General features: G+C 40.2%; 1 protein-coding gene across 1 annotated transcript in view; it reads right to left on the bottom strand.

Moving 5' to 3' along the window:
- HDAC9 (histone deacetylase 9) overlaps positions 1 to 26025 on the bottom strand; it is a 281178-nt gene that overhangs the window by 136207 nt on the left and 118946 nt on the right. Inside the window, exons 12-13 of the mRNA XM_035894070.1 lie at positions 8064 to 8241; positions 1781 to 1914 (exon numbers count right to left, since the gene is read on the bottom strand). Coding sequence (XP_035749963.1) covers positions 1781 to 1914; positions 8064 to 8241 — 312 coding nt within the window. The remainder of the gene's footprint in view (positions 1 to 1780; positions 1915 to 8063; positions 8242 to 26025) is intronic.

Raw genomic sequence — 26025 nt, forward strand, 5'->3', positions numbered from 1 at the left:
GCTCCCTTATTTTGAAAAGTGAGCAGATTTAAGGACGTGTTTGATATCAAGCAAGTGCCAGAGACTTCAGTGAAGCAAAAGAGAGTACATCATCAAATATAATCCTGTTTTTAGCTACAGAAGAGGATCAAGATAAACACCAGATCTACCCACCAGGTTGACACTGAGGTTCCTCAAAGTTTTATCATCAGAGTTTATATTTTGACAGCTCATTTCACATTCCAGCCTCATTTCAAAGCACACAATGGGGGTCAAAATTATCTGAATGCCAATTCAACATGAAGTGACTTATTTCCTCTCAGCCCACTCACTGGATTTTGCAAGACTCAATAGGCTACATTTCAGGTTTTGAAATTGCAAAATTGTAAGAGGAAACTTTAAATCTTCCAGGAAACTATTGGACTGCATGCGCCTTAGACTAACCTATACCACTTTTCCTATTTACACCTTTTACAGATCCACACAATTTACTGTTTGGCAATATCTGTTTATTACTGTAGAAAGCAATACATAGCACATTGCAGTTTACTTTTTTCTCTCTTTTTTGTCTTTTCTTTATAATACGGGTCCTGAGTCAAGAAGGTAACTAGGCCTTATTTTAGTAAAGCAGTTGTGTGTTTAACTTACTCCTTAAGAATGTGATCCCACCAGTGAAGCCACTCATGTGATATGTGGCATTAAGGGCCTTGCTGAAAGAAAGTCTTCTCAAAAATTGAAAAAATTATCCAAGCTAAAAAAACCCGAATTAGCCTGTTAGAGTGCTGCCATCTAGTTAGATGAGTGTATACAACAAATCCATTTATAGTGCTTGCAACATCTCACTGGCCTGCACGCTAGGCTACCTGCAGAACATCTTTGTGGACAGTCACCAATAGCTAATCAAAGGAACCTATTGCACCAGTTCCTTTGGGTTTGTAAAAACCTAAGTATATGAAGAAAAGTAATTAAAGAAAACAGAGCATAAGATCCCTGGCAATTTTGGGATCCTGCAAAACATAGGCAAATTTGTGCTGAACTTTGTTAACTCGCGCTGCAATGCAGTAAGCACCCTCAGTTGCCACAGGTTTCTGCAGAAGTTGACAGTGCTGCATAACTCATGGGAAGCAGTGAATGGTAGGAAAAGGCTGTTTTTCAGTAACCCACATCATTTATGAACCTTAGAGCCCATATTTGTTTTAAGCATGATGTCTTAACGTGCAATTTTGTGAGGGAAATCAAAGCAGAAGGAAGTTCCACATTTGCTCTGATATTGTCTCGAAGATTGCGTTTGAAAGTCTCGAGTTTTGACTTGGTACTCATTGTACTCCAGGCAAATGAAAATGCTATGAAAGCAGACTTTAGAGTCTGAAATAAGACAAGATACAACGTGCTTATGGAGTGATACAAACTACATTAAAAAAAAAAGAAAAAGTGTTCTACGCTACTAAAGAAGTAAAATCTTTAGCTGCTTGAAAAAGTTAAGAATTGTGATATTGAAAGGACTGCACTTGCTGTTTGACTACTGCTTGTCTACCTTCCAAAATCAAGGTGAGGAACACGGTCATGCCTGGATTTTATATTCTGATACAAGTGGATAAATGACTTTCACTCTGTAAATGCTTTGTTTTCTGATTGGGAAGTGTGCTTTCCTAAGGCGCATTATTTTAATATCATCAGTTAAATCCAAATAATTCCTGAAACAAATTATGCTCTTATTACAGAAGTAAAAAAAATATTTAGGATTTAATCAATTTGCCATTTACTTTAACAAACCCAGTATCTGGTCTTTATTTTTTATTACCTCGCACTTGTTTAGCAACCCAGTTTCTTGCAGCCTTGACCAGATGCTTTGGATCCTTCCCGCGTGTTCAGGGTGATTAGCGTAGTTGCCACACATACACTGGTGCTTCAGCATCAGGCTGTCATACACAACACCTGCAGCACAAAGACAGCACAGTAAGAAACACTAGGTAAAACGCATGCAAGTTATACTCTTCCATGTCATGCATACTCTATAGCACAACCGGATCTTATTTGTCAGTAAGAGCAAGAAGAAAATTCCCCATTTTTGGGAGACTCTAAGTTAAAAGGTACATCTTGTGATCTTGATAAGGTAAAAATGAATTGTAAAGAAATTATACTAATAAACACAATTAACTGTAAAGAAGAGAAGAAATCAAGTGGTGTCTTGTTAAAGATTTTATGGCCAGAAAAAAAATGAGTCCTATTACCGAATCACTTATTTTCTCTTTCTGTAGCGGGGAAGGTCAGTTAAGGCTGTTAATCAAGCTATATATAACAAGAAAAGGCAATATATTCACAGCAGTGTAAGGAAAATCATGCAGAAAAACCTTTTAAAACACATTTTGAAATGGCAATGCCACTCTGTATTCGTACTGCTTAACTAATACTGTATTAATTCCAGAACTCAAAGCATATCAGATGAAAAATTCAGAGAGCTGCAGCAGTGGCAGCCAGAGTCCTTTTTCATTAAAACAGAAAGTTCCACCCACTGCTCAGTTAGGACAAAATCCTGTTATTAGACTGCAATGCAAGGTTACTTTTGAATTTTCTATGTTCATTTATCCATGGACAGAACAACTTTATACGGAAGAGCTATCAATATCACATTGCTCTGTAGCTGCGGGTTGGGAGCAAAAGAAAAATTGTAGCGAGTAGGCTTGAGCTAAACTCAATTTCCAAGGCTTTCAAACCAAGTCTGAAACACTGAAAAATTGTTTTATTTATTTACTTGTTGTTTGCATTTCCCTCAGAAATGTCCAGAACAAAGAAGATTTTCCTTACCCCTGTGAACCATTTTCATTTGGGAAACATTTGGATTTTTCTTCCCCTTACAATTGAAAGGGACTCAATTTAGCAATTTCTCCAAGCTGCAAAACTTGGCATTCCAAACCTCTTTCTTATGTGCCACCACTACTGGGGATGCCAACACAGTTCTGGGAAAGTTGTGTTAGCCTGCTACTGAAAAGTCAGCCAGTGAAGAAAATACAAAATTAAAGTCCAGATTCAACAACATGCTCAATACTACCTTTATTCAACGAAGTTCTGGACTGGATATTGAACTTCAATAATATGTTTAAAAAAATCCACCGAATAAGAGTCTGTATACATTGTGGGCAATGTAAAGTTAAGGTTCTGAGATAATCTAGTTAGAAGCCAGCCAGAAATTATGCTGCTCAAGAAATATTTATGCTGCCATATTCCTTGGCTCATGCACTTTAGAACTGATCCTTTGGGATGTTGCTATTTAAGCCAAAATGATAATACAACAATTATGTTTAGCATAAGGAAAATGCAACAATAATACCTATGTGCAGCATGACTAAGTTTATGCTAAATGATTAGCTAACAAACAAAATAGTTCATTAGCAATAAATTCTTGTGTTTACTTTCTTGGTTTGTTTTCTTTTAATGAAAAAAAAAAAAGAACCAGCGAAAATCTGGAGCTAATAAACTAATGCAGCTTAAAATCTTTGCTGGCATTGTCAAAGCAGTTAATAATTTCCTTTCTCTGCAGTTACTTGCACTGCACCGTTTATAAGCTTTGCTGCTCTATCATCGGGTCTTATAAGTTATTTGAAATAGCAAATATGCACAGAAATAAGTGCATGCTCACATACCTTGCTTTCCCTTTCTTGACACCCAAAGTTTTAACTTCTACAGTCTATTGCATACCCAGACTCTACAGTTTGCCAGTGGTCATTACACCGTTAGATAAGAAAACTTTCCCTCCCGCCCCCCTGCCCAATAGAGAGGTGTTTAGATGTTAAATATACATGCATCAGGACTTTCAGAAGCACCTAGGCAGAGTAGGCAGTTTTATCCAATGGATTGGAATGGAAAAACTTGTTAAATGTTAACAAAAATAGCTGAAAGTTGAAAGGATCACCTGCCTGCCACTCTTTCAATGAATGTTTTATTCTAATTATTGATGTTCCCTACAGGCTTAGGTTTGCGTAGTCCAAACTGCAGTTCACATAAATAATAGATATATATTTTACTGTCTTATTATTACACAGAATCAAGATGTTATGTCAAATGATGCTTTTTGATGACCTATGTCAAGGTTGCAACTGAACAGTGGTTTTGAAGTGAAATGCTGAAGTTGCGTATTTGGGATGCCTCCTCTGGTTGACACAAACAGCCTTTTCTCAGCCACTAGTATTTTTCCCAGCATAGAATATAACTAAAAATGTAATTTCATTGTATGTGAATTATTTTGTTCGACTCAAAAATCAGTTTAATCAGGTCAGGTCAGCATTGCATGGCAGCAACATCCACTCCAAATTTTAAATAGTAAGGGATTCACACCACTGAGTGTAAAATTTATTTCTAGCAGGATTAATTGACTTAAGAAAAGACTGAAGTATATGTTTTCATTTATTGCAAGCATCTAAATTGATTTAGGATGTGCAAGTGATTCAGATGTGTGGCTGCTGGTCATAGAGCACATGTGCTTGGTACACTACCACAATGCAGCAGTAGAGCTTACTGCTAAAAATAGCCCGTAGGATTTCCCTAACAGGATTCAGCCAATAATCTCCCCACCCCCACAAAAAAAGAGAGAGAGGGAAACAACTGTTTTCAATTGCAGACTGCTGTGAAATATTAATAAAAGATGGTTATTCTGTCTCTCCAGAACAAATGCCTACAGCCAGACTCTGCTCTCAGATTCCTTGTGTAAATCTGAGCAGCTCCACTGAGACTGGTGGATTTATTCTGGATTTACACCAATATTACTGAGGTCAGAATGTGGCCCTGATGACAGACTGGAATGGTGGCACCACTGAACCATATAATGATAGAGGACACAGGACAACAGAAACTGAACTTGCATTAAGTCAGAAAAAACAAGGTCTTCCTGGTGTCCCGCCTAACACTCGTTCTTTTCCAAAATACTGTATTTGGGTCAGCTTCTTTTAATAACAATTTAAACAGAGGGAAGAGCAAGAGACCTAAAAATTTTTGGCTAACAGTATGCTTTGATGAAGCTGAAATGTCCTGGAAAACAACAATATCAATAAGAAAACCCAAGGGAAGAATATCTCATAAATTTTTCAGGAGAAAAATTTGAACTAAATGATGTCAAATATTCTGTAAACCATCTAAATGAACATCAAGTAGATTTTCTATTTTTTTTCCATCTTTAACCATTATCTTGGACATATACTGCATATATATTGCATAGATCTCTCACAACCACCACCCTTCTGATTCCCTTCAGATATTTGCCTAAGAGCATTTTCTCTCATGACTCACAAAAATACAGGGTCGTTTTGATCCCTGTGTAATGTTCTGCCACAGGAATTTTCCTTCTACCTTTTTTCTCTTTCAAGTATATATTGTCTTTAATTAGGAAAAAAAAAAAAACAAAACAGTAACAAATAATTCTAGACAGGGAGGTGTTTTTACATTAATTTCTAAGTTCTGAATTGGATCTCACTTCATGGTGTACTAGAATTTTCTCCCTTTCTGCCCACACATTCCTTCCTTCCATGCTTTATAAAATGATAGCATTGCAACTGCTGTGGACAATGGCTGGTTGCACCTTGTGCTCTCTTAAGGGAGCAAATCATACGAGCACAGGGTGGCTCATGTTGGAAGGGACCTCCAGAGGTCTCTGGTCCAACCCCTCTGCACAGAGCAGGTCAGCACTGTGATCAGACCAGGTTGCTCAGGGCTTTCATCCCAAAATATTTTGGAAAGGCTGTATAAGTATAGATAAAAATTGGGTCTGGCTTTCTTTCTTTTCACTGACCAATAAATAAATGCTAGGGCTCCATCCAGACCCAGGAAATACTATGCACAAATAAAGCCACCCTATACCATACCACACCATACCGCACTATACCACACCATATGTTAATAATACACATATTTATCTAGTTATTCACAGAAACTGTATTAGAACTGTGGATGTTGCAAAGTCTCAGTTCATTGTCACTGCAAAGGTGTTAACTTCATAATATAGGAAACAGAACTATTTTCAATGTACTCAGAAACTGCAGTGATAAAGGTTATACATGTAAGCCTGCAAGCGTGGAAACTTATTAGGGAAAGGGACTTCTTCAAGCAGAAAGGAAAGGCTTCATTGTGACTGCAGAGGTGTGTGCTCTGGGTCAAGAAAAGAAGAAACAAGGATTCAAGAAAAAGATGTTTCAGATTTGGAGAAAGGAGTTCAGTGAAGAATTAAGAATCTCTGTTGGAATAAGATGCATTTTTTCTCTCTTTCCTTCTCTCTTTCTTACTCTCTTTCCACTGCTGTTGTTCATGTAGTAACGCTTTACTAAAAGGATAAAGTTAAACTTTCTGCCTGACCTTAATATACCCTGACTCTGCATATGCACTGTCTGCATTTCCATTGCAGAACCCGTCAGGCTTCCTTGCGTCAGACCTCAAGCCCTTCATGCCTGGTACGTCCCATTTCCACCTCCGTTCAGTGTTTGTACTGCATCATTCCATTCCTTCTCTTATTCTTCCATCTCAACTTCACATTTTATTTCTTAATCAGTTCCACTGATGTCACAAGTCCCCAGATATGTGTAACTGCCTTGACCCCAGTCCCCTTTCTGGGGATTTATAAAGGGAGGTGTCAGTAAACTTTAGCAATCGGACTGAAACAGCAGCCTTTACATTTGCAACTCCATTCATCTTTTCCAGTGAAACTGCAGACTTTGAACAGGACACCGAAGCCTACACACAGTGATCTCACTTTTGGTGTGCTCTGTGAATCTTTTAGAATGATTTTATAATGTTTTGGGGACTCTATGAACCACAACTAGAAAAACAGTGGCCTGGTTTAATAATCCTGTCTATACACAGCTGGTCTCTTTACAGAAACTCATAGAAAGTGAATTAGCATGTTTTTTTCTGTACAGTCCCAATGTTTGTTACCCAAAAAGTGAAATTCCTAAGTTGACAGTGTATTTACAGAAGAACAAATTATGTCTTTCATTTTCAAATGTCATCTTGCATCCATTTACCCAGTTACTTGCAGTGCTTTAAGGACATCTCTTTTTCTTTTGCGGTTTTTTTCTTTAAAATAATAAAACTTTGCTTTCCAAGTTCACATTCTAATTGGCAAGATGGGAAAGCACGCTGTCTTGCACAGTCACATAGAAAGCCCATTAAGGACTCCATCCTACCCGAATCCATGGTCATGGCCTGAGGAGCTGTAAGCTTTCAGGGCATGGCAAGTTCTGTCAACCAGTGTGAAGGAATTAGTAGTTCTGGTAAAAACCTGAACATACAGTACCTCCAAGTATCCATTTCCCCCTTGTTGTGTACAAAGTGACACTTCACTTCTAAGCATGCTGTAACGTTATACTAAAATTCAGGCTTTTAAAAAGATGGACCCTCTTGCAAGATTAGATTACCCATGCTAAGAAATGGGTTTTCTGTGGTCATTTTTCTTCCTTTCACTGAAGTTTTTTGGGATTCTAATCACTCTGCTTTGGTCAGCCCAGACCATACCAGTAGGAGATGCTCCCTGAGTGACTGGACTGCCCAGGGCCTGACCATAAAACTTGCTTCTGTAGGTTCACGCAACTGTTGAAAGACACCAAAATTGTAGCCAACATCACCTTCTAGTCATGGCTACAGCTTTGCTCTTTCTGTAGGGCAAGCAACCTTGTAGCATAGACTGACTTGTCAAATGAAGACGTTGAGGATTGTATTGCAGCTTTCCTACGTACTGGTGGTCTTTCTTCAACTTATTGGTGGTCTCTTTACAAAATAGACAACAATAATATGGAGAAAAGAACCAGAGGATAGGGAAATGAAACAAAAAGCTATAAATTACTTAAAGACACCAAAAATGCACCTGTTGCTTAATTGCCAGAGCCAGTCAATGATAATAATTTATGACTGTGTGAATATTAACCCTGTGATTTATCAGCTGCACTGGTTGACTTGATGCCAGTACAGCGTCATAAAACCAAAGAACCGTAAGGCTAAACTGAATGCATTACTGCAGCAGGTATTCGAGGCATTTAAATCTGTTGATCCTACATGAACAAATGCATTTACCCTGCCTATTAAAAGCAGTCTTTAGGGAATCCTACCAGTCGTGTAGACATGCTGGCTGGGCTGGTCCACGGCTGGGTGAGGTAATGTGGAATCAGCAGGGGAAGACGTGGTCCTGGGCACTGGCCGATGTTTATCTAATCCTGCCATGCCAACTGTAGCCATCTGAGCCTGGTAGATTTGCAACTGGTGGACACGCCGATGCGCCAGGAACTCCTGTTTCCAAGAAAACAGCACAGTAGAAAGAAATGTGAGACAGGATCAAGTAAGACACTGAGGGAAACATGTCAACAAATTAAGTTCATTAGGTCAGGGCTGTAATAAACAGTGCGGGAAAAAAAAACCCCAACAACTCGCACCTAAGACCTAGTCAATAAATCCATTTAACAGATGTTTTCACACTGACAGTGTGGGCTGCTGACTTTGCTGGAGAGTAGGTGATGGCAGGCAACCTGTCTTTCTCCCTGACAGAGGAAAAGATGGCCTCACATGCAGAGGCTTATAAACGACAAAGGGTTTTCTAGTACATTGAATACATAACATGATATTAAAATATGCACTTTGTGACCCCACAAAAATAAAAATAAAATTTTCCTACAGCACTGAAAGTAAAAAGTGGTGTCCTTACTACTCAGTACCAAATTCACCAAGCAACTCAGAGTCCAGTTTCTACAGAGGACTCTGTTCCCAGAGCTCCCTGGAAAAGAGGAACAATTTGCACATCGGTTTTCACAAACCATTTAGAAATTCAGGAATTGCTACACGAGATCCCACTTAGGGACCATGTCTTTTTTTCATAACTGCTGCTGGCTGCAGGCAGTGCCAAACACTTCAGGAGAGGTAGGCAGGTGTGAAAAGACTGAGACAGAGCAGAAAGGAAGATTTCTTCCTCTGTTTTGTTTGTCAACAGATGGTGACTTTTGCTGACATGGCAAAGGCTGAAACCCTGCTGAAGTCAGTAGAAACCTCAGTATTCATTCACTCCACAGAGTAGGATTGCTTCGCAAGCCCTTTTCTTTCTGTTTTTCTTTTTCGTGCATATAGTCCTAGAACCTCAACAGAAATTTGATGCAAGAGAGAGATATTTCCAAACCACTTTGCAATATAAATTCAGCTGAAATTCACACTTCTGTCTTAGAACAGCAGTCTCTGTTTATCCTGACCCAGTAACAATCATCGGTGCTGTACGCTGTTGTTTGGGACAGCAGCTCAGAGGCCTGGCCTGGCCCAGGACGGGTTGCTGGGTGCTCAGAGAGGTGAAGCAGAGTTCAGGCTGTGCGGGAGGGCAGGTGGGAGCGCAAGGGAGCACCCCAGCCCCTCGTGCACTGCAGAATGAATCCACAGCTCACGGGAAGCAAGAACGTCTACCCTGCGTGTAAAAAAAGAGGCCTTTAAGAAAACAAGTGCTCATCAATAACAGCTGAAATGAGAACAAACACTTTAAAAGGCAACCTCAAAACCCGCATTAATATCTAAGGTCACCACTTCAGTGAAAAGACATAAGGTCATGGGAAGGGTAAATCACCTGGGACCTTGTCATAAGTGACTAAACAAAGAAAGAAAATATGAGTAAGCAAAAAAGAGATTTTACAAGAAGTGTCTTGGTTTGAGGTCATTGAACCATTTCCCTTTCATTAAATATAGTCCCCGACTTTTCCTGTTGCTTTTTTAATGTAAGATGGCAGGGTGGTGTTATATATTCCAGGAAATATCTGGAGGTATCTGAACAGGTCTGTGTATCCCCTTTCCTCATGAGCCTACCATAATTTAACATTCAGGAATTCTTTCCCAAAATGTTTTTGTTTAGTTCCACTGATGATTTTAATTGTGATAAATGTTCAGAGTAGATACTTTTTGAGCTCCTCAATATACACATCTTTTGTAACTTTCGTTGGGGTTGCATGTGATTAGAGAGGAACAGTGAAGAATGCATGGACGCTGTTGTGTTGAATATTTTCCCTACGCAGAACAGAAATAGATATATTCCTTGGTGAGGATTTAGCTTTTTCTTTCCTTAATGCTGGCGTAGTGCTCAGCAAAGGAGGCACAGGAGGTATTTTGCATGTCTCTGGCACGACTGCTCCCTGCATTCCAGGGTCAAGTGGTGACAGCAGCACTGCCTGGCTGATGTTAGCGTATTCACCATCTCCTGCCTACTCTTCCAAAGCATGAGAGCTAGCTGAGCAGTTTGGGAGATGACAAACTCCTACTTCCAGGAGCCCTCCTTCACACAGAGGTTTACTGCCATACATGAAATTGGTGGAATGGTTGTTATTTCTGCTGCTCTCCTCAATCTCATAGGTTGCACTCATTGTGTTAATTAAATAGCTGGTATCTGTGCAGTTCTTCAGTCAAGGGGATTTTTGATACTACCTTTCAGTGTTCACACTAATTAATGATAATTACTTAATTAAGTTCACTTTTCTGATAACTACTAGAGTACAGAAGACAAATGGGTTTGTTCCTTGTTGGAGTCCTCTTCAAGCTAGTAAGGGTGCATCAGTGTATTCTGGTGCTCTGCATTAAACAGTATTATTTAAATATACTTCTTAAGGAAATCTTGGAAGTTCAGCTATCAGTGAGGGGGGATTCCTACTGTGCACAAATGTTTCCATTTAGACTTTTCTCAGTGCTGGTAGACTGAGCTCTGAGCCTTTAGAGCTGCCCTGTCTGCCTTTGTTTTACTTTCAGACTTGAACTTCACTTGTGCAATACCTGCGCAACCTTTTTCAGTGAAGCTGTAAGTTTGCCATTCAATCACTATCTAAAATCTAATCTATCCAGGTGTCTGATCTGAATAAGTCAATTTAAGTAGTTTTTCTTTTGTTTTTTTATGGTGTCTTGAAGACGAAAAAAACCCCAAAGTCTGGAACACTACAAAACGTATATAATTCAGAAAGATGTTCCTACCTTTGTTTATAAAAAGATTAGGTGTTTGTGTCTATGTAAGCAATAGAAATAACACTATTTTTCAGGCTTATGAATGAATAAAGGTAATTTTTTTTCATGCTAATCAAAACTGTATGAACGTCACCTAAGAGCTAAACAGCGATATATTTCGGCAATTTGTCAAAGACCAAGAAGAGAGCCTGTTCTTGCTTTCCTCTATTTTCCTGCTAAACTGTGTTTTGTTTAGATCATCCTTCCCTCCTCAAATGAAACCAGACACACACCTAGAATTTGACACATGGTTATCAGCATAATCAGTCCAGGGAAGAAGAAATTTCTGGATGGTTGGATGGAAATCTGCATGACACCTGTTTTAATTTCTGAGGCCATGGAAAACTCTTTGCCTGTGAAAACCTTCTAAAATTTGTTAAAAGTGTGGTAGTTTGTGTAACAAGGCTTACACTGAGGCTTGCTTACATCCTCTAGTGACTAGGGATCTAGTGATCCTTAAAGGATCACTTAAAGGATAAAGGATCTAGCAGTCCTTTAACTGTAATTTTAAATACTCTAGGCATTGGCAAAATTTGGAATTAGTCAAAGTTTTAGGCTCACTTCCTGATTAGGTTTCACTTTACAGACAACAGGCATTCATGAAATATGTATATTTTTTCCAGCCACCTACATATTTATGCTGTGAGCATTTGAGATACTCCGTGTCACACAGGCAAGTGGATTAATGCAATGAGTAATGTGGATAATCACCACACTTACCTGGCTCCCCAAATGCCCACCTGGCCTCTGGAAGGGATTAAAGCAACACAATGAATTCATCTTCAGGTTTTATGTGCTGCAGCACTGCAAACACATGTCCATCTCTCCAGCAATATGACAAAAGCAGTATTTGCACATCTGCAGGGTTGGTGATTTGTGTGACTATATTTGGAGCATTTCTTAGGTAACCTGAGCTCTGCCTGCCCGGCATGGAGCCTGCTAGTTCCAGGTGCCTGAGATTAGTTCATTAGTAGAGGCAGGCAATTAGGGCCTCTGCCAAAGCAAATGGAGGGCAGAATCGTCTTCCCCAGACAAAAACTCAGGCCCTCAGTAATTATTTTGAGGAGTTTTAGAATCAGTATCTAAAGAGAAGATGATCCTTTCAGAGGGGTGGGAGGTAAGCATTTGTTATTCTTCTAGTATTACTGTAAGGTTTGTTGTTTAGGAGGACCTGGAATTAATTTAGGTTGGTGTGAATACTCTTTTCGTGTAGATGTGTGGTTTGTATGCTTTAGTGCTTGGCATTTTGTATATTCTGAGGATTTTAAGGAGAACTACTTCCTTATTTCTATTGGCTGTGAGAAGTGGTGACCCACAAGTGTATTCTGTCGGATTGCCGGATGGTCTATGTTGGATGATAAAGCATAGGTGAATTGTCTATGAATTAGTGCTCCTGCAAGCTGTTATGTTTTATGCAGAGAAAAAAAATATGTTTGGTTCACTCATAAAAACTTTTCTTGTCTCTCGATGGTCTGCTTTTTAATTTAGTTTGATATGTTTAGTTTAAACATAGCTAAATAAATCCTAAGGTTTGTATGTTTGTACCATAATCCTAAGTGTGTATGGGCATATGCAAACCTCTCTTCAGGGTTTATGCTTTGGCTTTTTTTTCATTGTGGTAGAAAAATTTTTTCTCTTTTGCTATTCCTAATAGCAAGATTACTGCTTATATATATTTGTGGCCAGGTTTATAGCCCTCTGTTGTTGTGCCTCTACTGCATTCTGCTGAAGTATGAAAAGTGTGCTAATGTCTATTAACCGTTAAAAATCATTCATGTGAGGCCCATGTGAGCCTCCTCTTCTCTCCCCCTAAAACCTTACAGGGTTTTTCCTCTCAAAGCATTTCTTGGTGGTCTGTTTGCTGGTTAATTTTTTCCTGTAATTTCCACGTTGTTTTCTGAAAATTACCCAAAGGACCAATTATTACTGAAGAGGAAAAATACATATGTGCTGCAGGACAGCTCACCCTCAGTGAGGATGAAAACAAAACCTGCCCAGCAGGAAGACCTGCTGCCTTCCAAGTACTTCCTCCAGCTCCTTCTGCTGAAAGGTGTTTCTGAGGTCTGCTCTGTTGCCTTGTCTCATCCAGTGGCTCCTGTTGGAGGCCCTACTTCTTAGCTTCTTCCAGACCCCTGTTAGCAGCATAGGAACAGAGTAATTTCAGGTCCTATCACTTGTCTTCCCCACCACTCTCCTTGACTTCCTACCTTTCCAGTGCACCCAAGGGGTGTCCAGGCCAGCCAGGGGCTGCATCCAACAAAACAGCCTCTACTTGCAGCAAACAAAGCTCAGTCCTTCTTTAAGCCTTGGCCCAAACCAAAACTGCATCATCCAAAGTCTGATTCAGTCACAAATTTTGGGCACCCAGGAACTTCTCATACACTTCAGCTGTAGCTAGTTAACAGTGTGTGTTAAGAGAAATCATGGACATCATGAAAATGTTAATACGATTGCCCTTGGTTAGCCCCAGAAGTGACAGGGGGGAAAAAAACCAGAGAGCAACGAATTCTTAAACAAGGAGTATTGAGATAGAAAGAGGTAAGTAGAAGTGGTAGAACTTTTGACCTAGGAGTTTTGTGAACTACTGGTCTGCCTGCTCTCCTCAAACAACCATAACTGGTTGCTCTCAGGAACTGAGCAAAAACGGGTCATGAGATCTTCTGAAATTGTTTTGTGTGCACAAATGTGAAAGTGCAAGAATGACTTATCTCTGTCAATCTATCCAACCCGAAATAGAAATTAGTCTGAGGTATCTCTGAAAATGAACATGTTGAGAGGTCTTCCCTTAAATTGCTCTGTCACTTAGAGAAAACACATGACCAAGAAACCCTACCAATACTTTTTTTGACAAAACCACATGTAAAGCCACAAACTTCCATGGTCATCGCTTTCAATAGAACTGAAAAAAAAAAAAAATCAGTATTACCATCTGAAATATAGTCAGCCACAAATTCAGAATCAGCATTTTTATGAAAAGTAAATAAATAGCAAGTATGGATAGACGCATAGAATGAATAGGTAGAACTGGGTTTAGATCAAGCAAAAGCATAGACAGGAAAAGACAGGGCAGCTAACCTTGGGGCATCTGGCTATATTAGGTCACATATTATCAGGATGTTTATAGAATCTGGTTTTCTCTTACTGTAATCCAAGGAACACAGAGTTGACTAGAAAACGGGTAAACAGAAATGAAGTCTTGTCAGCTGAGTGTTGGGTGCAGATATGGAATAGTGGGGTGAAAGCCATACCCCAGAACCTCCTAGAGTCCTAGGCAGCGAAGGCTTGTCTTGAGCAGCAGGTTGCTGCATACAGCAAAGCAACCCCATGCCCTCTGCCCTCCGCTTGCCTTCTGGAGGACTGTGGACAGGCTAATTCCAGCTACTGCTAAGGTAGGGCTTAGTATTTGGGGTGGCCCTACTGCAGTGACTGCCTGGGGCATGGTCACCACCCTCAACAGCTCTTTTTTTTTTCCCTCTGTTCCTCCGAGCAGCAAAGCAGCTGCTGCAGAGGTCTGTGCCTCTCTCCCTCAACCCTTTTCTTCTAGGGCAGGAGCACCTTTGGGGTGGCCAAACATGATATTAAAATGACAACATTTTTGTTAAGTGGGCCATGGAATAGGGGAAGAGCAAAGACTACTAATGAGGTGACCAGAGAGTGCTTCTTCATCAAGTCATGTAGGAGAGGATGCCTGCCTTAGGTTACGTGCCCAAATATGTGGGTCAGGGCTGGGGTTACACCCCTTTTCTCTGGTTGTAGGACATAACAGCAGGGTCAGGATCCTTATGTCTTTTACCCCTACTGTTGCACTGGGAGGTAGGTGGGTTGCTGACCTGCGGCTTCAGAGGGACAAATGGTAAAAAGTTACCTCCATTGGGTAGGGAGTTTCCAAAAATCTGAGCAGCTAAACATGAGCTGTCCTGGTCCACTGTAGGTTAGGAATCAAGATGGCCACATGGATTGAGAAGTTTTCAGCTACCTTTGTGAAGAAATATGAGCCAGGCAGTCATTAAGTTGTAGCCTGGTGTGATTAAGAAGAAAGGAGTGACGGGAAATGGTGTCTGGAAGTGACAGAGGGCGGGGTCCTAAAGACAAAGTTCTTTCTACTGGAGGGAAATTCCAGGAGTCCAGCTGAGCTGCTGGTTTCATTCCCGGTTCCCGCTCCTGAGAGACCTGCCTGCTCCACTCCTGACATTGGCAGGTACTCGACTTCTGTCACTTCTGCTGAAGTGCTGACTCTGCAGTGTGTGCAGCACGCATCCAAAGAAAATGCAGCACCTTTTCAAAAGCTGGCTGGATCTTTTCCTCGCTTTCTGACTCTCCCAGAGATTTAAAATAAATGGAGGTACAATGAAGGGGAGAAAGGAATATCTGAACATCTTGTGTGTTGTTTCATTGTGTGTTTCTTTTTTTAAAATTGTTTTTTAAAAAGAACCTCTTTAGAGGATTCTTGTTACTTTATTACTTTTACTAGAAATACCACAAGACTTTCCTGAAGTCATTTGGTGCTTTCCAAAAAAAGAATACAGAGAAGTGCAGAAATTAATACCAGTGGGAAAATACAGTTGTCCACATGTCTTGCTCTAACTTTCAGTATTAACAAGTATTTGTTTCTTGTACTTTGATGTGAAGAATAAATAGGCTGTATAATAGCATTTAATGGTTACAAACACCTAATCTTAGCAGCTTTCCAGCAGTCATTCAATTAAATTATTAGTTGGCCAAAAGTAATTAATGAAAAATCACCTGTCCCACCTGTTTGTTCCAGGAAATATCGCCCAACTCTCTTCAACAGTATTGGCAAATCAGTTTGGTGTTATTTTATGCAGATCATTTCAACCACTTCCATTTTTCTGCTGTTCATTGGAACTATTTTTCTTAACAGACTTCCATGGTTTCTTTTAAAGTGAAGAATCATTAGTTTGGCCTTCAAGCAGAGAAATAATAGTCTCCAGGCTAAATTCAGCAGCAGCCCAGCTAAAGCTCTGTGTTTTCTGCATACTTCAACAGATTCTGCTTTGGTTTTATAGACAACTCTGCTGACTTCAGGATTTATTGTAGAATTAATGGAAATTACTGGGGTCCGACATGTAAAGAAAAAAACTTGGAAAACCCTGCTCTTTGATATAGCATCCACGCACCCCAACACATCGGTGTCTAAGCATGAAATCATGAGGATGTCCAGAAGCCCTCTGCAGATGCCTTCTCTCTTGCATGGAGGTACGTGAGGTCAGAACAGGGAGCATCAAGGGGCCATATGGTCAGCAAATACAAGAGCCGTAACTGAGGTGTTTTACCAGCTCCATCCTCTTGCCATAGATCACCTCCACAGATCATTGAATCTAATGCACAAACTCCAACAGGCGTGTGTATTGGCATTGCCCACACCAGCACTCCTCTGCACAAACCATCCGTGTCTGCTGTCGCCTGTGTGACAGCAGGGTTGTAAACTGATGGATACCAAGTTCCAGTCCTTTGCTGGAGGACTTCTGCCCCTCTGAAGACTTTAGAGGAATATATTACCAAATCTCACACCTTACTTCAGTCTGGTTAAAATGTCAACAGACTTCCTTTCTCCAACATATTTGCAGGAAGAGTTATACAGTTTCTTGAAAAAATACATAAGTGCAGACACACAAAGTATTTAAAATTATTTTAAAAATTATTTTTATCTCTCCAGTGCTCAGCTCTTCACTTCTTTGCTTTTGGCACACAGAGTAGTGATATATAGTGAAATAGTGATATAAATTGAGATGTTAAAAATATATGATTTGAATATAGGAAGGATGCTGTGGATGGGGGAAAAAAAGAGAAACTATCACAAAATAAATAATTTCAGATCTGTTCTATAGAAAGTATTCTATACATTTGCAGAATGCTCTATACGTTTATAGAATAAATACATTTCTGCAACAAAAATACAGTTTATTGTACTTCTGTTTGGAATAAGATCAAATTATTTGTGATTTGAACTGAACATCGGAAGATTACTTTTAAGTATTCCTTGAAACCAGGCACTTTCCTACTGTATGTTTCACAACATAAGGTTTGCTGCTTTTAACAAGTGGGAGAACTGCCAGAATGGGCAAATTGAAAATGGTGGGGGTGGTTGGGTAAAATCTTATGTTTGCTGATTTAGGAACAAGTAGAGGGTTAAAAAGAAATGTGGAAAATAGTATGGGCTAGCATAGCACTAATTGTATAATGCAGACTGCAAAATAAATTCTCCTATTTCTCATTCCTTGAGCAAGTCTTGGCCCTCACAATGCAAAGTACAGTTCGGAAAAGACTGTAACGCTTGTTACATTCAAAGGAAGGAAGGATGGATGGATGGATGAATGTATTTGAAATTGAATTCGCTTCATTGCAATGTACTTCAAATGTCCCCTCTAAAAAAGTAGTTAGCAGAGAGACTGCAGTCACAAGGGAGGATGTGGAAGACTGGGGGAGACTAAAAGGTAGAAGAGAGAGGGAGCAGTATTACAAAATCTGAAAAACTGAATATCAGAAGCTCCAACCTCTTCCCTTCTCACCCTCTGTTCTTTATGATAACGCTCTCAATTTTCTTTGTTTTTAAAATTTGAAAGCTATTTTGCTTGTATGTTCAACTATCTTCCAGTCATTTCTTGTCTTTATTCTTCTTCCAACAAAAGCTGAGTCTCCCACGTATTCGCATCTTCAGAATCCTCAAATATCATAAGATATTACAATAAATACAAGAAATCGAAACAATAAGAAAAAGTAAAAGGAATATAAACTGGGGAGGAGAACTGGGGGTAATAAGAGCACTTGTCCCAGTGTAGCACTTCGGGAAGGCGGTTCATTCATTTGATCACACTAAGGATCTTATCACTGCATTAATCAACATGATATTTTTCTCTGTCTAGAAGAGACCTTTATCCAAAGTATACAGGAGTAACTTACAGAAAAAGAAGTCTGAATGCTTAAGAGACCAAAGGACACAAAATTAAAGACCAAACCCTAGTCTATATTCCTCATGTGGGCTCTGTTACTCCTTACTATGATCCATTTTCTTCACAAAACAAGAAAAAACACAACAATCCTAGGTATAATGATCAAAACTTTCAGAACTGCCTAAATATGGAACAAAAATCACTTTTTAAATTTAGAAAATGGCTACTTTTTCAGAGGATGGCAGCTTAGTACTCAGAATAGCTTTTTGTTTTAAAGGCCAGCTAAGACTGTGCTGTTGCAATTTGTATATTGGGGAAGGCAGCCCTGGAGATTAACTCCCTTGCCGGTGCAGTCCCTTAAAGCACATCCCTGAGCGTAGCCCAGTGGCACCTTGGGAGGGCATCCACATGCTGGAGATTGTCTTGGAGTTGGTGGCTGAGCAGAAAGACCACAAGTGGTTGGAAACTGGCAGATGAGCCAGCTGGGAAGCACAAACCCGGTGTCCCAAGAGCTGTGCGGGTGCAGTCAAAGAGCAGAGGGCTTCCAGCAATTTTCAAAAGAAAGGACCTGACAGTCAGTGGAGAAGGTCTCCTCTAATAATAAGTTATAATTTATAACATATTGTAGCTCTGTTTTGGGGCCAGACTGGATTATTTACACAGACCTAAGTCTAGATAGACTAGAGGGGAACCATGAAATTTATTTGGGGTTTTCACTAGGATATCTGAGAGAAGGGTTTGGCACTTCAGTAGCTGCTTCTTAAAGCAATGCCCACAAAGAAGAGAGACAGTCTTCTTGCAGCCACACAACAGTTGGAAAAAATATGTAATGGAAAATACTGCACTAAATCAATAGCCACGACTTTAACTACATCTAGTGAAACCTGGGAGGAGGGAGAGGGGGAATCCTGAGAACAGTCAAAGCAAAATGTTAATTCTAATTGTTGTATTTAGTTGGCCTTGTCTTGTGACAAGTTTGTTATTATGCAGATTTCCTACCTGCCACCTTCCATGGGAGGATTTTACAAAGTGAAGTTACGCAGGCAATTCCCCTTGCTTCTTACCTCTTTATTCCTAATTATGTTGGCCCTGTGTTCACTCAAGATAACATTATAGCTGTCCCCAAATGCTCCAGATCTGGGGCCTGTGGCAAATGAAATCTTTTAGTGCTTGGAATTCTTTTTTTTTTCTTATGTCGCAGAACTGTAGCTACTAACAGGCTGAAAACAAGGCTGTGCTTGCTTATTGTCTGACAAGGGGTTATTAGTTTTTAAATCTCTTCACAGGCATAATTTCTTAATTTTCTTTTTGTCTTCAGATAGACATGTAATGTGACATGGGATAGTTTGGGTTTGTTTGTTTGGGGTTTTTTTGATATATATGTGCATTTACATATACTATTGCCCTTCTTGCCTTTTTTCTTGCTAGGAGTGTCCTCTGTCTTCCTCTCTAACAACTTTTATGTGTATGATGCGTATATATGCCTTGCATGATGCCATCCTATTAAAGGCTATCATGAAAATAGCCTATAATTCATCTACTACATAGAAAGTACTTTTGTGTGGAAAAAATGAGATGTAGAAAGACTTTGAATTATGAATCATGATTATAAATCCTAATTTTTAAGTCCTTCTTTTAACCATTACATCAGTAATAATTGCATTGCATCAATAATATTCTTCACTTGTTTTAACCCAGAAATAATGCAGCACTGTGGCTTTCAGTGTTTCTTAGTACAACAGATATAGTAGAGGTACAGTCAGAAGCTGTTTTATTTTGTTTGTGCTGGATTTGGAAAAGGGTAGGAGAAAGAAGTCAGAGCAATGGGCGCTATAAAATCACAACTTTTAGGTGCTCTACAGACAAATTAAAGCACCCTCGCTCCCTAGCTTTCAGCTGAATGCAAAAGGGCCCTGGACAGAATGGGTGGGTAGAGGAAGGCTCATTGTCCCTGTGATCCACACAAAGCCTTTGTGGGTGAAGGGTCCCCAGAAATGTCTTGGCTGTTGTGCCTTTGGGGTCATTGATGCCCTCAGTCTTGTTGGGAATATTCAGTCGGTTTCCCTTGCAGCCTCTGCAAGCACTAAATCTATTCAGAGAAAGGATAAGGAGAGGTGGTCCCATAACACAGTATATAATGTACGCGTGGTGCCACAGACAACCCTCAGGGCAACCACGAGTCCCATGAGCCGTACCAACAGCACCCCAAGCCGGGCAGTGCCAAAGCACTCCCAATAGCTGGCACCCCAGACCTGTGCCACCACCATCGGGGGTGGCCTGCAAACCCTGCTGGCCACAGGGGACCTTTTGGAAAAGAATGGATGTTGTCAAACATATCTCGGCCCCATGGCAGAGCTGCAGAGGTGGGCTGAAAGCTTTGGGGCTGGGTTCAAAGTACTTGGCCCTTCAAGCCCAGCAGAGCACATTCCTATCAGTACTCTATGAGGATGCATTTGAAGGTTTCTTCCCGGGAACCACGTGTGTGTGTTAAACCTGATCTGACTGCAATATCAACAGATATGCTAAACCATGGCAGATTTAGCCCAACCAGAGAGCTAACATTATCCAGAGGCCCAACCACAGGCAATGAGCTTCTTGGCTCCTTCCCTTTCAAAATCCTCCTCTGACTATGGGTACTGGGGTTTCTCTTTGCTACTCTCAGTAGAAAAAACTAATTGAAACAATTAACACTTAATAGTGGCATTAAAAAATGGAAAAAAAATGTGAGATTGTGGCCAAACTTCTGACTTCAATTGGCAATTTTAGAAATATCCCTGGTTTTCATCATAAAAGTTCAGATTCACACATCCAAGTGGCTCTTTGGATATCAAAATGTGCTAAACACATGATATAATTTAATTCAGAAGAACCTAACTGCTGCTACCTGGCCTTTTTTGCTTATTTTTAGTCAGTCTATAGAGAATTTAGAAGCCTTTAACTATATGGTTGGAAATAAGAGAGAGGGTTGTTTTTCAGTTTTTCTCGTGGTTGTTGGTGAGCCATCAACCTGAGCTATGATCAGGCTCTTTCTTTTTTCTTTTTATTTTTAACCTGGGTTTAAGCCCTGATGATTGTTGCTGTCATGCAGCAATATTCTTCAATGTTGTGATACAGTACATCCTATACATTACACCCTGAAGAAATTCTGGGGGTTTCTTCTTTTTGGGAGGTATCATGAAGCTGCAAGTCAGTTTTTGTATCAGAAAAAATGTGACCAGCAGGAGCAGGGAAGTGATTGTCCCCTGCCCTCAGCACTGGTGAGGCCACATCTCGAATACTGTGTTCAGTTTTGGGCCCCTCACTACAAGAAAGACGTTGCGTTGCTGGAACATGTCCAAAGAAAGGCAATGAAGCGGGTGAGGGGTCTGGAGCACAAGTCTGAGGAGCGGCTGAGGGAACTGGGGTTGTTTAGCCTGGAGAAGAGGAGGCTGAGGGGAGACCTTATCGCCCTCTACAACTACCTGACAGGAGGGTGTAGGAAGGTGGGGGTCGGGCTCTTTTCCCAAGAAACAAGTGATAGGATGAAAGAAAATGTCCTCAAGTTGCACCAGGGAAGGTTTAGATTGGACATTAGGAAAAATTTCTTCATCAAAAGGGTTGTCAAGCATTGGAACGGGCTGCCCAGGGAAGCAGCTGAGTCCCCATCCCTGAAGATATTTAAAAGACAGGTAGATGTGGCACTTAGGGAAATGGCTTTTTGGTGGACTTGGAAATTTACTCTTGGACTTGATGATCTTAAAGGTCTTTTCCAACCTAAATGATTCTATGACACTATAAGCCTTCTACTGAATTTTATATAAACTTGTTAATTAGCTGGAGAATTCTTCTGATTTTTAAGTACATCCAGGAATTGGTCCTGATACAGAACCCCAGATAAAGCTTTGAAAATTTGAGTTCAGTATGACTTCAGATGGAAACATGTGCTACCTCATCTAACCTGTAGTATATTTGTGTGTATGGCAGTAAACAGTTCCTGAGCTCCCCTTCAGAGCTGGCCATATTTCTGGGGTAATATCTGTAATACCTGGAGATTCAACATATTATTTCAGTACAAAAAGTGTTACATGAAGTTACCCAAGCTAATTAGGCCAAATTCCTTTGAAAACAAAGTTTTGCTACTCATGCAATGATTTCTAAGAGAAAATTCATCATGTTACAGTGGAAATAACATACCCCAGCTTCACATGGCAGGAAGAAAAACTGCACTAATTTATGAGTAGCTGCCATCTAAAGGTATTAAGATTTTTTAAGCCCATTGAATCTTAACCAAAAAGACCTGGGGAACATCCAAGACAAAAGCTAGTTGGTAAATTCATCTCTGCAATCATTAGGCATTTGTGTCACAGCCATCTATGATTGCCTACATAACCCTGGCCAAGAGAGGAAATACAGGCTGTGGGTGCTCTTGTAGGCAATGCATTCCCATGGAGGAAGCTTGGGGTGATCAGTGCATGTACTTGGTGCCTGAACCAGAGGTGTGAGTTGTCTCACCTAATCTTTGTATTTTAATGAGAAAGGAGGGAGTGGAAAGCCCTGAGCAAGGGGCCATGGCTGGCTCTCTCTGGCTGTGAAATGTTTGTGTCCCTGGTGGCTGCCTTCTCCCCAGGGGCAGAGTAGGTAGAAGAGCCTCTCCTTTTCATTTAAGAAAGGGTTAGAGGGCCATGCTGCCGAAAGAGCTGCACCAGGGGCTGAAAGCCCCTAGAGAGGTTTGGGTCAAGTTAGGTTGCTTTGGGAGGATTTGGATCTCTGAAGATGTTTTGGTTTCATTCTTTGAATTAAAATTTAATTTAAGTAATTGAAATGCATAATCCATCTCTGAGGATTGCTGTCTTAATCTTGTCTCTTAGAAGAAAAAGCAGGATTTTCAAATTTTATCTGTTACTGATCAGCTGTATGAGCTTACACCAGTCTTCTAACCCCTCTGAGCCTTTGTGTCACCTTATCTTATCCTGGCTTTATCTGTCCCAGCTATGGAGATTTCAAACAGTTTGTCCTTTGCAATGTGAGGGCTCAGTGCTCAACACTAAGGGTGCTTGACTGCAGTTGCGGAGCTAAGACAGTAATATACTTAAAATAATGAAAAACTATATTGAAAGTCCTCTTCCTTACTCTCTCTCCCCCCACCCCAGAAAAAAAAAAAAGATAAAGCTACGAGTTTCATCTAGTTTGTTTCAGCATAGTCACTACCCATATAGGTCTGATTTTTTTTTTTTTTTTTTAATATGAAATGTAAACAGAGGCAAATATAAGGAACTAGACCAAAAGGACAAAAAAAAATAAATGAAATGGAATTTGATGGGAACAGGGTGAAGAGAACAAGAATCCAGCTTTAATAGAGACAAATCATGCAGGCTAAATATCTGAGACTCTGGATCTAGGCACTAACCTTCTCGTTGGCTAGAAATGGTCAGGGCATCACAACTGTGATTTTTGGGCATTCATACAGCAAGAGGCTCTGTTGGGTGAATCTTGATCCCCTAGGTCCCCCTGCAATGATTACTTCTTTAAAAGCTTTTAAACTGAGGACTTCACTTTTTTTTTTTTTTTGTGATACCAAGGCTTCCGAATCTGTGGTTATTATGGAGGGGGTTTGTTTACTGCCCTGTTCTACTATAAAAACAGTATATACCCTATTTATTTGTTGCCTTCCAAAAACCCACAGTAATTAATTGCTATAGCGTAGGGTTGTGGTAGCCCAATGGTCGGACAAAATCAGCTGAGAAAGCAGGGCTGGTTGTGCACCAACTGCAGCACCCACCCACTGCCGACCACAATAACCTTTTTGGGAAAAGTCACTTCCATCAGTCAGGCCACTACAGGGCAGTGGCCGCAAGGCAGCAAAACACTGCTTGGAATAATTCTTTGCAGATGCCAGGAGCCGGAAGTTTCAGGGAGAAAAATGAAAGCCATTCACTCTTCCAATGACACAAGCCTTTGATACCACAAAGTCATTTGGACAGAGAGCTCCAAGGTCAGGAAGGCACGTAAAGATTGGTGATTAGAGAAATACTATATCAGCAAAGTGTGGCAAGCTATTAAAAGAAACTGTAGCTTTTATGATTGTGTTGCTGGAGCTTCCCCAGGGCTATTTGTATTAGATATTGAGTTAAGCATAACTTATTTAGTCCCAGCATTCCAGAAAACATTTTGATGTCAGCTACTGAAGGAAAGTAAACACAAGGAGGAGGAAACAGTACTGATCCCAAACAGATAAAAATATTGTAATTTAATTTTGTGAACCCATGCATGTTAGAGCATTAAGAAAGAGGAATTTTTAAAAGGTTGATTTGACTTAAAAGACTTGGTTGATAGAGGTATTTAGTCACTGTGCAGCTGGGGGAGGGAGGGTGGAGAAACAGATGATTTATCACCTCGAGTATATGCTACGTTCTGACAAAGCATGAATGCAGTTGTCTGTAGACAACATTTTTGTCTAGAGCAGATTTTATGCACATGTGTGATTCTCATCTAATGCTGTGGGCTTCTGTGTATGCTGGGCCAAACTATTTGCTTAGCTGGGCTGTTTGCCCAGTGGATGTTCTGATGGCTGGTGACAGGGATTTGCCTGCCCTGTAGTGAGCAATTACGAGTCTTTGGGACTGTAATTTAGGAATAGCTCTATGGGTCTGGATTTTTGGTCACTAAGTGAAGAGCTCAAAATCTGCTCTAGAGGCTGCTAATATCTGCACAGATATTATCTTACAGCTCAGCAGCTCCAGTGCAGGAGTCAGGCCTGTTTATTTCTGTAAGAAGCAGCCAATAAATCCATTGGAGAATTCTCTCATGGGTTCTCTGTTCTCTCAGAATAACAATGTGGACCTGAGGAAATCACAGGTATAAATGTAAGGTCAGGTGTGGTTTTCTTTGATTTGCCAGAAATTACTGTTTATTTAAGAGTGGGGAAGTGGGAGAGCTGAAACCTCAAAGTCAAGTACAGCTCACTCCCCTTAACACAAGGGGAGACACCTCAACAACAGCTCCTTGCAGAGGGTTTTTTCATGACATCCTGACTCTGCTTCGATCATTAGATTGTTTTTTAAGGCGTTTTTAGGTGGGAGGTTAGCACTTACAGGTTGGTTGGTTTGAAGTACTGCAGAAAAAGGGTCAAGGAATACAGTGGAACTAGCATAATGTTGCAGATAGCTCTCTGTAGATGTTATCTGTCTGGAGATACTGTCCGAGAAACAATTTGTACTCCCTGTTACCTTGCTCTGACCAGGTGTACTGATGTCACTTCATTTTGGACCTAGGCAAGACACCAGTCCTTCCGTTTCCTTTTGTCTCAATGGAATTCAAGGGATATAAGACCATGAAGACCACTGACTTTTGGTGCTTCTCTTGATTAGCATAGTTAGAGTACAGTGTCCTCATATTGCCGATTTAAAAAAAGTTTTTCTCTCAAATTGTGAAATTCTACATTTCTATGTTCAGACTAGGAAAGATCTTCAGCATGAGACGAAGAGGAAGAAAACTTCCTCTCCCTTCTCTCCTTGCTATATATTTTTTATGCTAACGTTTTCACTGCAAAGAAATTATTCATTACCACAGGAATATCCCAGCTCTGCAGGTTACATATTAATGACCAGTTCTCCCAGACAGAGGATCATATTCCATTTAGAAGTGCAACTGTTATGTCTGCTAGTTACCAAACATGCCATGTAGGACTTAGCAACTAAGACTTTATTTGCACGTCCTCTGCCTAAAAACATACTAGTTAATACAAAGACTTCCTACAGATATTTTTTTTTTTACCATAATTACACAGCCTTACACACCCGTCCTAATTCTTGACATATTTAATAAGATGATTCTGGACTATAAATTCCCTGCCTCGTAATTCATAAGTTACCACTTCATTGCGTTTTTAGGCTGTCTTTAACAAGGGTTAGTCTTTTACTCAGGAATACAACTACTGCATTTTGCATGTTGTGAAGACAGATTTGAAGCTTTTGGGGAGCCATAGCTAAGAATTAAAAAGGCTTGGTTTGTTGACTACATGTCTTGAGGAGCATAATTTGTCACGTAAGAAAAAGAAAGCAGAAATGTGCTTTACCTTGAAGCTAGACAGAAAAGAATACATACATTTAGCAGAATAATCTATGTTCGGCTATGACTAACAGACTAGGTACAGCCAAATCAGACTTAAGAA

The sequence above is a fragment of the Egretta garzetta genome, unplaced genomic scaffold (genome assembly GCF_000687185.1).
Source record: "Egretta garzetta isolate BGI_Z169 unplaced genomic scaffold, ASM68718v1 scaffold94, whole genome shotgun sequence".
Taxonomy (NCBI): domain Eukaryota; kingdom Metazoa; phylum Chordata; class Aves; order Pelecaniformes; family Ardeidae; genus Egretta; species Egretta garzetta.